The 15,627-nt window shown below is 47.8% G+C and overlaps 1 protein-coding gene across 1 annotated transcript; it reads left to right on the top strand.

Annotated features, from left to right (window-relative positions):
- The first annotated feature begins 99 nt into the window (after nucleotides 1-99).
- On the top strand, nucleotides 100-15,059 carry LOC149330128 (uncharacterized). The gene is made up of 3 exons (XM_089560788.1): nucleotides 100-243; nucleotides 4,449-5,460; nucleotides 9,458-15,059. Exons 1-3 carry the CDS (start codon nucleotides 219-221, stop codon nucleotides 13,503-13,505), a joined length of 5,085 nt encoding a protein of 1,694 aa, XP_089416914.1. The 5' UTR covers nucleotides 100-218; the 3' UTR covers nucleotides 13,506-15,059.
- Nucleotides 15,060-15,627: the final 568 nt, after the last annotated feature.

Genomic DNA, 15,627 nt, shown 5'->3' with positions numbered 1-15,627 from the left:
TTCCGCGCTGTGTGGAGGCGCTTAACATTTTACCTCTGCAGGAAAAACGTTAGCACTCGCATTGGTACGTCCAGTACGACAGTCAAACGCCTTCGTGTCGTGAGCGCGCGTAGTTTCCGCGGCGGTGCATTGTGTTGGGTTGGTGTTGGTGTATGACAGTTTTCTGTGATATGAACCACGGTGTCGACACTTGTTGAGCTCAGTTCGAAAAACGTACCATGGCGCCTTCGCGTCGCAGAGGAGGTGAGCCATGTACTGTGCTTAATTTCGTGCGAACGCAGATGGTTATGGAAGGGGGCTTTGCATTTGAAACATGTATTGTTTATTTTCATCGCTAGAGGCGGCTTACGGCATGTCTCATAATCCGTGGTATAATAGGAACAGCTTTGTGATGGAACAGCGCAGAACGACGGGATTGGACAGGAGACAGGCGCTGACTTACAACTCAGTTAATTTCTAAGAAACACTGCTTCTTATCGAATCTACAACCACATGCGTGGCACCGATATCGCTCATGCACTCTGTTATGACAAGTTTTGTAATCATGGAGGTGAATCAATGTTTAACCTGTGGAGTTCCTTCTTTGTTAACTCGACGGAAGGCGTGGTGATGCCTATTGAAGCTGCCTCGGTGATTTCCCGTACCAGCTGCTCCCCTTTGTGTCTTGCAAGTACTTTGCATTTGCTGAGTTTAGGCGCACATGTTTTTGTGGGTTGGTTTCTGCAATGAATCCCTCAATTTCTGCATGCTAACTTGAAGTTCGATTTATGTTCTAATAGTCTCTCGTTCATGCGTCTACCAGTCTGCCCTATGTATTCTTTTCCTTAAGTCACTGGCAACGATTACGCCAGGCCTTTAGTGCATTCCACAAAGGGGCTCTGGTACTTTATTGTGCGCCCCGTTTTCGCCGGATTATCATTCACACGGTCGCAAAGGCTTTTCACTTTGTTAGGGGCAGTAAACACCTCTTTGTAATAAGGGAGTAATTTTTCTCATTGACATCCGCCCGAGCGCAGCCATACAGCTGCAAAGGAAAGCTATACAGCTTTCTCAGAAACTTCGTAGTTAAATAAAAATTCGTCCTGGTCCGGGGTTCGAACCCGAGACCACCGCTTCACAGGAGCAGTCGCTCTACCAATTGAGTTAACCGGGACGGCAAGCTTATGGTAGGGCGACAGCGAATTGATCAGTAACTTGAAATGGGAACTGTGTTGGTCAAATGTTTTAGGGGAATCCCCCAAGGTGGAGTAGATTTGTAATAAGGGAGTAATTACTCATAAACACCACATTCAGGCCTGCTTTTTAGCCAATTCTTTTTAGGCGATCAGAAACGTTATGACTGTGTGGGATTGCCCCTACCTCCCTCTTTTCTTTTCTTTCCTTTGGCCCGTCTTATTGCTGAGGCCTCTCCCGCCTCAGGTGCTTTTTTATCTGCTTGGCTACAGGCACGCCAGCAAGTGTGAGGGGTACCCCACGCTGTAAAAACAGTTTGTCTGGCACAGAAATCTGACTTCCATTCTGTGAACGCACGAGCCCCTTAAGGTATTTGTCAGGCACGTGTTCACAATAGCCCTTTTTGTCAGCCTTGAATGAGCCAATTCAAACGGGAGTGATGCCTTCCTCCCCTCTAGGTCCCTATGCCCAACAAGTATGCCCTCTCGCAAACTCAAGTCTGAGGTCCAAAAATTTCGGAGACCCTAAAACAGGAAGCTCATGAGTGACAATAAGTAACTGCAAAGCTTGAGCAAAAAGTCCCACACCCTTCGTCACTGCTTCTTGGGAATTTGGACCTTGGCAGTCATAAAGAACGAGGTAGTCGTGTACAAACCCTAACAATTTTTGAAACTCGTACGAGCGAGGCTTACGTTAAGGGACTTGCCTTTTCGGGCCAAGTACAAATCGCTGAGAAAAGGTGCGATACAGGAACCAATCTGTACACAGCGTTTTTGCAAATACACTTTTACCTCCCAGAGGATGTAAGTTGACCTCAGGTACACCGATAGGAGTCCTAAGAACCCCTGAATAAACATTTCACGTGCATTTTGAAAAGCGACCGCGACGCATGTGTCTGTGCATTCTTCAACAAGCACCATTAATTTGTCCGGCGGAATGGAATGGTGTAAATATTTCACATCAACTGAGCATGCTACAAAGTGACGCACGTGGTTGTAAAGATGGAATAAGAAGCCGTGTTTCTCCGAAATAAACTGAGTTGTAAGTCAGCGCCTATCCTGTCCCGTTGTTCTGCGCTGTTCCATCACAAATGAATCTCAGCTGTTCTGACAGTAGGAACAGCGACGTTTTGATGGTGTTTAAAGTGAATGCCTAGTGCCTGATCACGACCTTTCGCTGTTGAGAAAGCTCAGAAAGCAGGGAAACGCTATACTAGCTAGAAAAACTTGCAGGTGAAGATCTCGCACGTCGATCTGAAATTCCGCATTGCTTCCTGTGAGCCATTATGCTTAGGTTAGGAAAAGAGCACAGAGAGAAATAGAAAATTGCCTTTACATTCAAAGGGAAGACAGTGCATCTGAAGTGGAAGAGCTGGGGAGTTGTGCATGAACGTTCTGTGTCTCCGTCTCTCCCCCCTTCATTAAGGACTGGTCACTTACTAAGTGGAGGTGTTGCTTTAGAGGTGTTGTGGTAACTTGTGCCAAACGAATGCTTTGTTACCATGGGTGAAAAACTTGTCCAAGCTGTGCCCGGCTTTGCGGCAGTTGGGTGCCTGAAGAAACTGACTAGATAACAGCAGCAGCTGTAGCTGCAAGCTGAAGGCAGTCAGGTGTAACAGCTCATTTATGCTGTACCAGCACTGCAAGCTGTCGGCCTTGTTTTCAGTTCGCAGAAACTTGGTCGAATAGCTACTCCTCTTTGTACAGAAGAACAAGAACTGCTGCTGGTTGTTTCTAGTTGGATGAGAAAGCTGTCCTGACTTGAAAATTTATGTGTAACGTGCCCTTGTTAGTCATCTATTGTTCTACTCCTGCTGCGTGGCAAACATGGATACCTGCACGGAGATAGTGCGGGGCAGTCAGCCAAAGCCCTCTCCTGGCTAACATCCTCTCCTGTGCTTTCCTTCTCTCTTTCCCCTCTCTCTCTACAGCAGTGTCAGCATATAGGGGACAATCTGTGAGGTAAGCGGTGTCGGTGTTGTACTGTGTCGTAATTGGAAAAAACTGTTGCGTTGCCTGCTGGTACTTTCAAATTTTATGCAAGTCAACTTGGGCTATATGGACCCTGTGGGTCATACAGTTTTTAAAACTGCGCGAAAACATAGGGGACAAAGGTCCAATGGTCGTTCATCCCCTGAGGGAGGCTAAGCGCAAGAATGTCTGGAAATGGATACTTCATATTAAGGCGAAAGCCTTTAATGCTTCATTGTTGTCGACAGAAGGTTGTCAGCAGAGGTGTCGCTTTTCGGTTGGTCGAAATGGTTATGACGTCAGAGTGTGCACGGATTCAAAGTAATGAGGTCACCCACAGATGCCTGGCGCCCCCTTTTGGAGCAGACGACAACTAATAAAAAGTAGTTGTCCGCTCCAACAGGGGGCGTAAGGCGTCTGTGGGTGACCACATTACATACCTCATTACTACGAACAGAGGCACGGATACAGCTGAACTCATCGCAGCAGAGAGTCGTGCTAAAGAAGCAGTCAAAGTCGGCAGTCAGAGTGTGTAGTTGTAATGTGTAGTCAGAGTGTGTAGTCAAATAAACCACTAGTACAGCACAAACAGTCTCGCAATCAATCAATTTTTTTTTATTTTAAGGAAGGTAACAGCAGCGCAAAAAGACGGGAACACAAGAGACACACAACCAACAGGACTGGCGCTGTTTGGCTATCAGTGCCAAACAGTGCGCCAGGAAAGGCTTTCGCCTTGCAGCTCGTTAGAGAGCCAAAGTGCCCCCGAATTTTTGTCTTGGCTTTTGTTTGGGCTGGAAACATGGATTCAGTTAATGTAGCAACACAGCTTTTTCTTGAAGCAAACCTCTTTAAGAAATGCCTTGCTAATTCCCATGTGAGCCTAATAGTAAAGGTTCAGTTTCATTAAGTTGATTGAAATAAATAAAAAAAGCTATTAAAAGAGCCTAATCTCTGCGGGGCGTAGAGCCGTCAGGGTACGACTATGGTCCTGCCCCCAGAATCTACGTTTTAAGCCTAGCACTAGTGAAGCCAAGTGCAAAGTGTCCGCTTCCCAGCGTTGCCATGGTGGATAAGGTGCTCTTTAAGAAAATCGCATGGACAGTGGAGAGGAGTTTATGTGGGGCTTAGGTACTTCCGTTAGGGAGTGTAGTTCAAGTATTTCCCTCAGTTCCTTGCCCCAAGAGATGTTGAAATATGTGGAAAAATTTTTTTTCTTTGGTGCACACAGTAACTTTCGTGCCCCTCCCCCCCACCCCCTCCTCCAATTAATTTTTTTTTAAATTTCTTTTCTCTCTCCCCATCTAGGGAGGCCTTCAAAGCGAGCCGAGAGCCAGCGCGCCAGTTCTGAAACACGGAAGACCGTTCTGAAGGCCAAGTCCTCATCACTCGGACGTGGGAGACAGCCCGAAACTGTGACCTTGTCTGAGCGGGAAAGAGTTTCTCACTCCACGATAAGCAAGCAGCGTTCCTCGCGAAAGGAATCAAGGCTCGCCGGCGAAGCTAGTCCAGCCACTTCCTCCAAGGCTGCCAGCACCTCTTCAGACAGGTCGAACAGAGTTGAGAAAGCGTCCTGCGGCAAAGACGAGGCACGATCCAAAAAAAGCAAACATGACCGAGACTGCACGACCAAGCAGGTGGGTGCAGTGTCTCGGTCTACGAAAACTCTGCGACGCCCATCTCCGGAGCAAGTGACAAGGTCAAAGGCGAGCTTACCGAAGCGCCTTAAGGAGGAGTGCCTTGAATCGGATGACTCGACTGACGTCGATAACCCCGACTGCACTAAGGCGGTGAATGACATGGAATCTGGACCGTCGCCTAGTGTTGCGGCACGGGGGAGGGGAACAGTCAGGAAGGATGTTCCTAGACGGCGGGACAGAAGTCGCAGCGAGAGGGATGCCCCTCGGTCTTCCGGGAGGAAGGATGTTCCTAGACGGCGGGACAGAAGTCGCAGCGAGAGGGATGCCCCTCGGTCTTCTGGGAGGAAGGATGTTTCTAGACGGCTGGACAGGAGTCGCAGTGAGAGGGATGCCCCTCGGTCTTCCGAGAGGACCGGTGTCAAAAGGCCTGGAAGCGATGTGATACAGCGGACGAAAGACAGGAAGAAATCAAAGCTGCAGGACACACGTAGAGGGCACCGAAAAGAGGACGCGCGGAAGAAGGCCCCCACCGACATGGGTCTGCAGAAAGTGAATGGGCCGTCCACCAGCGGTTTGGTCGCAGGCACGGCAACGCAGAGAGGACGACAGACTGCTGCGTCCTCCGTCCACAATTTCAGCCACATAGTAGAGGATCCCATTAAGAGCTTTAGAGAACCTGTGTAAGTCACTCTAAGAGCTTTCTAATTTTTGTCAATGCTTTATTTCCTTTTTGCAGCACCCACTGTGCAGAGAGAGCTGGAAGGGTAGTCAGTTCTCCAGTATAGGGGACATTCAAAATTCCGCAAGTGCGCTTTCCCACATAACAATGTTGCCCCCAACAAGATGGCGGACCATGCATTTCCAGCTGAAACAAAGCAAGAAAGACTGGTTTTTTGTTTGATTCTTCCAAAATACGTTTCTTACATTCTATCCACACCTTTAGCACTTGTCCTGGAGCCCATGTAGTTCCTTTATAGCGAAGTCGGCCATCTTGTTAGGGGCAACATTGTTATGCGGGAAAGCGCACTTGCGGAACCCAACAAGATGGCGGACCATGCGTTTCCAGCTGAAACAAAGCAAGGAAGACTGGTTTTTTGTTTGATTCTTCCAAAATACGTTTCTTACATTCTATCCACACCTTTAGCGCTTGTCCTGAAGCCCATGTAGTTCCTTTATAGCGAAGTCGGCCATCTTGTTAGGGGCAACATTGTTATGCGGGAAAGCGCACTTGCGGAACCCAACAAGATGGCGGACCATGCGTTTCCAGCTGAAACAAAGCAAGAAAGACTGGTTTTTTGTTTGATTCTTCCAAAATACGTTTCTTACATTCTGTCCACACCTTTGGCGCTTGTCCTGAAGCCCATGTAGTTCCTTTATAGCGAAGTCGGCCATCTTGTTAGGGGCAACATTGTTATGCGGGAAAGCGCACTTGCGGAATTTTGAATATCCCCTATTCAGCTGCTTCTCTCGTTGACGGCGCTGGGAACGAGTCACTTGCAGTTCATTCAAGTAGTCAAGCCAGCACCTCCAAATCCCTGTTCTGCACCCACCTGTGCAAATGATCTCTACTTGTAGCAAGGCGTTGGCAGGACTATCAAACTGCTCGTCGTATAGAGTTGTTCGTACTGGCTCAGTGGCCATGGTGCTCAGCTGCTGACCTGAAAGGCATGGGTTCAGTTCCGTCCGCGGCGCTTGCATTTGGATGTGAAGGCGAAGTGCTAGAGGCCCGTGTTCCGTGCAAATGGCAGTGGACATTAAAGAACCCCGGATGGACGAAGGTCGAGGTCGTTGAGAGGGGAAGAAACTGTAGAGCTCTCGACCTGGGCAGTGAGAGGAAGTGTTGTTTAGATAAGTGCACGCCTCTCACTCCTTTGGCTCAGCCTGGTTGTCCACATTGCTTTTTTTTTTTTTTTGGTTTCCCTCTTGGGGACCATGTCCTGTTTTCTAGTGTCTCCCAGTAACAGTTCCATATTTTCTCCCTGTTGCCAACACCACTCCTTTAAAGGAAAGGCCTTCACATGTAGTCTAATGTGATTTGCAGGTCATCGACGTTTTTTGTTGGCCCGAATGAAATCAGTAAACTTTTTCTGGTGCCATGATCAGTTACTGTCCAATAATAATGTGGGGAAGGATAGAATAACTAACTGGCTAGCTATGCTCCGGTATTTCATCCGGCTTTTATGAAAAAGCGTGTTGCTTCAAGTTAAGCCCAGAGAGATTGTCTTCAGATCATGTCAGACCATACATCACCCCCTCTTGCTCTAGCTTATTTATTTATTTATACACAGTACCTACAGCGCCCCACTGGGGCATTATTGTAGGGAGGAAACATCATAAATAAGAACAAACATCTAGTACACGAAAAATTAGGCAAATGATGCGGTCTACAGAGAAAATACAGAAAACCATTGTAGAAAGGCAAACATACCCTAAACACACACACACACACACACACACACACACACACACACACACACACACACACACACACACACACACGCACACACACACACAGATACATTTTAAAATACAGCACTGCTTAAAGAATAAAGCTTTAGGAATAATCAACTTTGTAAAAATTGTAAAAGTAACTCTCATTAATGGGCCAGATGAAGCTTGGAAACGCACAAATTTGCATTCTTTGTGTCTTGGCTTTTGTACACAACAAGTTCGGTGTGGAGACTGACCTTTTTCCGGGCAGGAGCGGCTGGTGTGTACAGCAATGCCTTGAAGAAGGTCGGTCCACAGCCCAAAGTGGTTGGTTATGAGATCAAAGGTAACTGCGAAGGTGGAGGCTCTTTTTGTTGATGTGTATGCAAATGTTCAGAATGAGACTTTCAGTTGTGGTGGGGTACGGGCAAACTGTTTGGGCATGGCAAGGACATTAAATTGCGATCAAAATGACGGTAAAGACAGCTAGACAGACACGCACAGAGTTTCAGGATTTTTTAAAAACAGATCATGAGGAGCACATGAAAGCGGTTTTCACAGGTTGGTTATGCGGCAAGGCGGACATGAAGTGAGAGGGCAGTTTCCATCATCAGTTGTCTATACGCTGTTTCATACATAGCAGGCAACGCTGACAAAGCTAGCGCGCCTGTTTGCGCAGGCTAAGTCCGCACGCAAGAAGTAGTTCGCCATACAACCAAAGCGAACACAAGCATATTTCATAGCGACAAATCTTAAGTGCCGTTTTACCTCTTGCCACATTTTCGTTCTGCGGCTTGTCGAGATTTCGAGAAGCAAAAGGTACGCGTGGCGGCATGATCGCGGTTTGTAGGGCAAATCGCTTCTACCAAATCCGCGCCCAAAAAGTAGTTCACACTCCATGAAAATTACAGCCGGAGCGCCCGAACACTGAGCGCCTCACAGCTTCGACCGTGGTTTTCAATGCTGCTACATCGTTTTTTACCACTCTTCGTATTCGTCCAAACAATGACCAGAGTTTCGAGAAGAATGATTGATACGTGGCAGAGTAATATGGTTTCGCGAACACACTACTTCAGCAACCTCCGCAGTGTTGCCTCCTGTGTATGAAACTGAGTATAATTGCCTCCAGTCATAAACTTTCAAGTCATGGCAGTCAGTGTGCATGTTTGTATGGAAAACTCAGCCGCGGTTCTGTTTCTAGACAACTCCCTTTGGGAGGATTGTCATTGCATGTTTGGGTTCCAAGATATTCGTGTCGAAATTTACTACTTGATCCTCATAATTACGCATGCAACATGGTGACGATTGACACGGAACCCCTCCTTCATGTGATGTGGCTGTTGTGATGTGTGTTGCTTTTTTTTTTTCGTTTCACTTACCAAAAGTGAAAACGAAACAGTTGTTAGCTGTCTTGCTGCTGTATGCTGTTGGCGGATCGCAAGAACTGTGTCACATTAGGATGTGTTTTTTGCTGATTGGCACCACCTTGCATGCATAATTAAGCAAATCGAGTTGGAGATTTGAAAGCGAATGCCTTGAACAACAGACAGCTACGACAGTTTTACCAAATGTAATAGTCTAGAAATATGACCATCTCTAGTTTCAAATAATGTCATGCGGGCTAACGATACTCACTAAAAAATTTCAGTATTTAATAAATAATTTGGGAACAAGATGACAACTATCCTTTTACTTTGTGTATGCTTGATTACAAAACCTACATACAGAAACGGCTTTCGTGTACTCTTAGTTTGTTTCTGAAAAGTCCTAAAAGCCCTATTAAGGCGAAAACCTTTAATGCCTCATCGTTGTCGACAGAAGGTTGTCAGCAGAAGTGTCACGCTTTTCGGTTGGTTGAAATGGTTATGACGTCAGAGTGCGTGGATTTGAAGTAATGAGGTCACCCACGGATGCCTGACGCCCCCTTTTGGAGCACACAACCAGTAAAATAGTTGTCATCCGCTCTGACAGGGGGCGTAAGGTGTCCGTGGGTGACCACATTACTTACCTTATTACTGCGAACAGAGCCATGGATACAACCGAACTCGCCGAAGCAGAGAGAGAGTCGTGCTAAGGAAACAGTCAAAGTCTGCAGTCAAAATGTGTAGTCAAATAAAGCACTGAAACAGTGCGCCAGGAAAGGCTTTCGCCTTGCAACACTTTGGAGAGCCAAAGTGCCCCCTGAATTTTTTTTTGAACAGCATGCATACATTATGCAAATGAATTTATTTCTCGGTTTCTGTGCAGTGCCAAAGAAGAAGGGAACTCCTACAAATGCTGCGTTGTGGGGTGCCCTCTGGCAGCCGGAACTGGCCAGGAAGAGGTTGGCATGTGGCTTTTTGCACTTCCCTCCAAGAAGGAGGAGTCGTCTCTGCGCTCCGCCTGGCTGAAAGGTGTCCACATCAACCTCAAGGCCAACAGGCCACGGAGTCCGCGCGTGTGCTTCCGACACTTCGACTCGGCCAAGGACTTTGTTTCTATCCGGCATCGCTGCCGGGGACTTGAGGTCGATGCCGTGCCGTCCATACAAATTCCAGTGCCTAAATACCCAGAGAAGCTCGCCCAGAACCCCTTTGGCCGCAGGAGCTTGCAAACACAGAATGCGGCCAGGAAGTCGAAAACTAGCTCCGGGCTATCTGCCGATTCCGCGCCTGGAAAAAACTCTCCAAGACAGGAAGCACGTGGCAGCCTACTGGCACCAGCTAAGTTCACCAGAAGCATGACTAATACTGTGACGGATGTGACGGGGGAGAGTGTGTGTGTTGCACCGCAATCTGCAGGTGCTGCTGGCCCCAGTTCAACCTTGATCACTGAAACCTCACACAAACTGACAGCTGAGCATTACGAAGTTGGTGCTCACACTGCAGCAGGAACAACTACGGAGGGCCTGCATGCTGCATTAGAGCCCAAAGATGCTGGTAGCCCTAGCTCGTCTTTGATGTCTGAGACTTCAAAGCAAGAAACAATCGAGTCTGCTGAGGACAGTGCTCAGACTGTGACGGAAACGATAGCGGAAAGTCTGTGTACTGCTCCAGGGCCCAAAGATGCTGGTAGAACTAGTGTAGCTCTAGTTTCAGAGACTCCAAAGCAAGAAACAGTCAAGTCTGCTGAGGACAGTGCTCAGACTGTGATGGAAACGATGGTGGAAAGTCTGTGTGCTGCACCAGAGCCTAAAGATGCTGGTAGGACTAGTGTAGTTTTAGTGTCAGAGACCCCAAAGCACGAAACAGTCGAGTCTGCTGAGGACAGTGCTCAGACTGTGACGGAAGAAGGAGAGAGTCCGCATGCTGCACTAGATCCCGAAGATGCTGGTAGCCCCAGCGTGGCTTTGATGTCAGAGACCCCAAAGAAAGCAGAAATCGAGTCTGCTGGTAACAGTGCACAGACTGTGACGAAAATGACAGGGGAGAGTCTGCATGCTGCACCAGAGCCCAAAAATGCTGGTAGCCTCAGTGTGGCTTTGATGTCAGAGGCCCCAAAGCAAACAACAGTCGAGTCTGCTGAGGTCAGTGCACAGACTGTGATGAAAACGACAGGGGAGAGTCTGCATGCTGCACCAGAGCCTAAAAATGCTGGTAGCCTCAGTGTGGCTTTGATGTCAGAGACCCCAAAGCAAACAACAGTCGAGTCTGCTGAGGTCAGTGCACAGACTGTGACGAAAATGACAGGGGAGAGTCTGCATGCTGCACCAGAGCCTAAAAATGCTGGTAGCCTCAGTGTGGCTTTGATGTCAGAGACCCCAAAGCAAACAACAGTCGAGTCTGCTGAGGTCAGTGCACAGACTGTGATGAAAATGACAGGGCAGAGTCTGTATGCTGCACCAGAGCCCAAAAATGCTGGTAGCCTCAGTGTGGCTTTGATGTCAGAGACCCCAAAGCAAACAACAGTTGAGTCTGCTGAGGTCAGTGCACAGACTGTGACGAAAATGACAGGGGAGAGTCTGCATGCTGCACCAGAGCCTAAAAATGCTGGTAGCCTCAGTGTGGCTTTGATGTCAGAGACCCCAAAGCAAACAGTCGAGTCTGCTGAGGTCAGTGCACAGACTGTGATGAAAATGACAGGGCAGAGTCTGTATGCTGCACCAGAGCCCAAAAATGCTGGTAGCCTCAGTGTGGCTTTGATGTCAGAGACCCCAAAGCAAACAACAGTTGAGTCTGCTGGTAACAGTGCACAGACTGTGATGAAAACGACAGGGGAGAGTCTGCATGCTGCACCAGAGCCCAAAAATGCTGGTAGCCTCAGTGTGGCTTTGATGTCAGAGACCCCAAAGCAAGCAACAGTCGTGTCTGCTGAGGTCAGTGCACAGACTGTGATGAAAACGACAGGGGAGAGTCTGCATGCTGCACCAGAGCCTAAAAGTGCTGGTAGCCCCACTGTGGCTTTGATGTCAGAGACCCCAAAGCAAGCAACAGTCGAGTCTGCTGAGGTCAGTGCACAGACTGTGACGAAAATGACAGGGGAGAGTCTGTATGCTGCACCAGATCCCAAAAATGCTGGTAGCCCCACTGTGGCTTTGATGTCAGAGACCCCAAAGCAAGCAACTCTAGAGTCTGCTGAGGTCAGTGCACAGTCTGTGACGGACACAACAGGGGAGTGCTTGCATGCTGCATCAGAGCCGGTAGGTGCAATTGACCCCAGTTTGGAGTTGACAGCGGAAACTCCAAAGGAAGCAACAGTCCAGTCCATTACAGACAGTGTGTGCAGTGCACCACAGCCTAAAGCCATCAGCACTAGTTCGAGCTCAATGACAGAAACTCGGAATGAAGCAACTAGTGAACCCACTGAAGTCAGTGCTTGCACTGCAACGAAAGAGAGTGGGGGGACCTCGAGCGTTGCACAAGGGTCTGAAGATGCCGTTAACCTCAGTGAGAGAGTGAGTTTGATGGCACATACACCAAAGGAAGCACCGGCCAAACCCATCAAGGTCAGTGCTCACACGCTGCCACTTGTAACTGTGGGGAGCTCAGACATTGCAGTGCAGCCCAAGGAGGTCAATGCCTGCTCTTGGAGCTCGGCAACAAAAACCCATGAAGCCTCGGATGCACCCAAGCTGGATGTTGATGCCCATTCTATTGTTCAGCCACCAGAAAAGGAGTTGGTTGAGGAGCCACTGACGCAAGACACCAGTGTGGGGTCCGAGGTGGAAGACAGCCCAAGCTCACCAGTCGAGTGCATTACTTCCTTTGGATCTGGTTCAGCGGAGAGCAAGAACCTGGAGCCATCAGGCAGTGGGGCCGAGCAGCCTTCTTCCGACAGCAAATCTGACATACCTGACTGCATGATTGTGGGACTGTCACCTGCCTCCACAATTACATTGTCCAGTGAGGAAGACGATTGCAGTCTAGACGGCGAGCCCAACCTGAATGACGGCACTGTTGGAAAAAAAGTTTCTAATGTGATGCCATCGCGTGACTCCACTTCTTCACGTGCGCCTGCCCACTCGTCCATTTGCAAGCTTGAAAGTGCTTCAAGTGATGTGTCCGGCAACATGCAGTCTGCCACGTCGTCCCAGAACTCTGCTTCCGGTTCTGTTTTGTGCATTGATCTCGACGCCTGTGCATCACCTGAACGCAGCGATACGAGTTCGCCTGTCACAATAAGCCTGGACAGCTGTGACGAAAGGTCCAGTCCATCACTCTGCTCTGATCTAGTTGTGAAAACAACTGGGGACAGAGGGTCTGGTGGCCATGACCTGCTTCTTTCAAAGAGGCAGTCTGAAAAAATTGCTGCTGTTTGTGTTGCTGAGCCGCCTGTCACTATCTTACCTAGAGTAAAGGATCGGAAACAGAGGGCTACCGTCACCTTGAAACCACAAAGGCAAGTCAGTGGTATGAGCAGTAACACTTCTGGTTGTTCAGCGAGTACAAGAGAAGGCTGTGATTCTGCTGCTGTCGTGGTCATAAAGGAGGAAACCCAGTGTCCACCTTCCGGTGGGCATGATGCTTTAAGCCACGCTGTGGCCCAGAAGACTAGAACCTTACCTAGTGGACTGACATCCTTTGACGGACAAAGACTGCAGGCAGCTCGAGGAACAGTAGCCACTCACTGTAAAAGTGTTCAGAGGCATTCTTCTGTTAGCGCAGACATTCATGGAACAGACAGCATTTGGCCAGAGGAAGGTGGTGATGTCACGTTGTTTGATCCATCCCTGGGAAGGTACGTTATTGAGAGGGAGGTTTTGGGAGATGAAGAGGAATTCGGCATGCATGCCACCTCCTTCAGGGTTGACTGGATTTTTACAGGTAGCCGCCCCAACATGCCACGCACCTCCAGCTCTCTACACTTGCCTTCCTAGCAGAGGATGCTTTAGAAGTAGCCCCTTGGCGTTCATGAAACATGCTTTGTTTGTCAATGGGTGTGTGTGAGCTCAAGCCATTTATTTAGAGGTGCACATCATTTTGCACTCCCTGCTCATTCTGCTGTTCCATCTGCCCCCTCCAGTTGGAGAAGCTGTAAGCCCGATTTGACCTTTAGCCTTGTTTGCGGGGTTTGTGGGGGTACTTCTTATTCGGGTATTAGCTGCCAGCCATGGAGTATGTACGCGAATGTGTCAGTTCACACTTGTCCAGAACAAATAACATACAGGGGTGCACGCACGCTTAATGTGCAAAGAAAAGGAAAAAAACGGATCTGTAGTTAATGTCTGGCTTCTCCTGCAGTGCCTTGCAGAAGTATGTGGGCCATGATACCCGCATCTGTGATTGTTGCCATGTGTTCACGCTTCCCTTTCTACCTCTGTCTTGTAGAATTGCTGGTCAGTGAGCAGGGACTTGTTGTTGTAGTAACCTGAAGAGTGTTGTCAGAGTCACAAGAGCCTCAATCTCTGTGCGTGGCCGAGCAGACCATGGCAGAGCAAAAGGGCTTATGTCTAAGTTGGCCGGATAATAGCTTTGCAGCAAGAGCGACATGCTAGACAGGGCAAGATAGCATGTATATTCCGTCCAGTTTCTTTCATAGGCTGTACAATCTTAGGATACCGAAATCAAGCACTTTCAGTGACGTTAAAGAAACAAGGCAGCAGTCTGTAGATCATAGGTCATAACATTTGATGTCTGTTTTAAAACTTGCTCTAGTCATTTTAATCGTGGTCACTTCCTAATGTTCATTCATCCTTGCAGTACGTGTGCTTTCAGGGTTTGTCTAACGTATTCTGCTACCATTGCCTTCATAGAAATGACCCAATACTTAGCTGTACACTGAACAGCTTCTAAACAAGCAGGAATGGATTGCTTACCATATGTGGAGTATACTATTGTAAACTGTATTCATATGCTGATAATTTCATAATTCGTAACACCATTACTTGTCCTTCAATGAGAATAACTAACTATGACAGCATGTATTCACTGTGGACTTTCAATATTCACTATACCCGACATCGGTGCAATCTACAGGTCATTCTGTTTCTCTTTATAGCTCCACACTTATGGAAGCAGTTGCCAAGCAGCTATGTACAGCCTTTGTCAAAAGTTTAGAGCCCAGGGGTTTGCTTCTAAGCACTATTGTGGCGCTCCTGCAGCACTTGTGGAAGTCCTACGCATCCGAGGGAGTAGGACCAAAAATCTTCTTACCTTCAGGAGATTTGGGACGCTGAGGTCGCATTACGAGCAAAGCAATGCAGCCCAGAAGCAAACCCCCTGGGCTCTAAACTTTTGACAAAGGCTGTACCAGCACTAGCTGCCCATTCATTACTTGACGAGCGTAATTATGCATATTTTAATACTTTCAGTATTACCTGCTGTATTTGTTGTCTAGTCTATGGACCACCTTACAACTCGCATCAGAGTTCTACTACTTTTATATAAGTCCTTGTGTGCATGCTACCTGCTAATAAAGGCTGTTTCTTTTATGCTGGTGCATCACCCATGCAAATTGCATGGAGTTGTGTCCATTTTGCGTTCACCCAACGTTATGTGCTTTTCTTCATTTTTTTTTACCTGAGGCAGTCATCTGTCATCCTCTAGATGGTCGGTGAAGCAAGTGAAATGCAATGCCTTGCAGGCAAATGATGGGGTCTCACAATCGGTCTGATTAGTGATTGATGTGGAGAAATGACCTCAGCACTCGCAGTTTTTGTGTCGCATTTCTTTGAAGCATTAGTAGTATTTTTAGGGCGACAGCCTTTCTTTACTCATGAATGGCGTGGACAGGGCAAAATAGCATGTATATTCCGTCCAGTTTCTTTCATAGAAGTTGTCTGAGAAAGTGTCTGCAGTAGCTGTCAATCATAAGTTGTATGGTAATGAAAATGAAATGCAAAATTTGATTAGGCTACTGTTTATCAGTGACGGTAGTGACAATGATAGCTGTGGCGAGTGGTAGTGCTAGAGGTAGTGATGATGATAGTGAGAGCGATGGAAAAAATAATCAAATAAAAATAAAACTACAAATATCAAAATTAATACCCTGCCCAAGCC

This window comes from Amblyomma mixtum, chromosome 9 (genome assembly GCF_055824585.1).
Source record: "Amblyomma mixtum isolate Tamu chromosome 9, ASM5582458v1, whole genome shotgun sequence".
In the NCBI taxonomy this organism is placed as follows: Eukaryota; Metazoa; Arthropoda; class Arachnida; order Ixodida; family Ixodidae; genus Amblyomma; species Amblyomma mixtum.
This window is presented reverse-complemented; position numbering and strand designations above follow the sequence as displayed.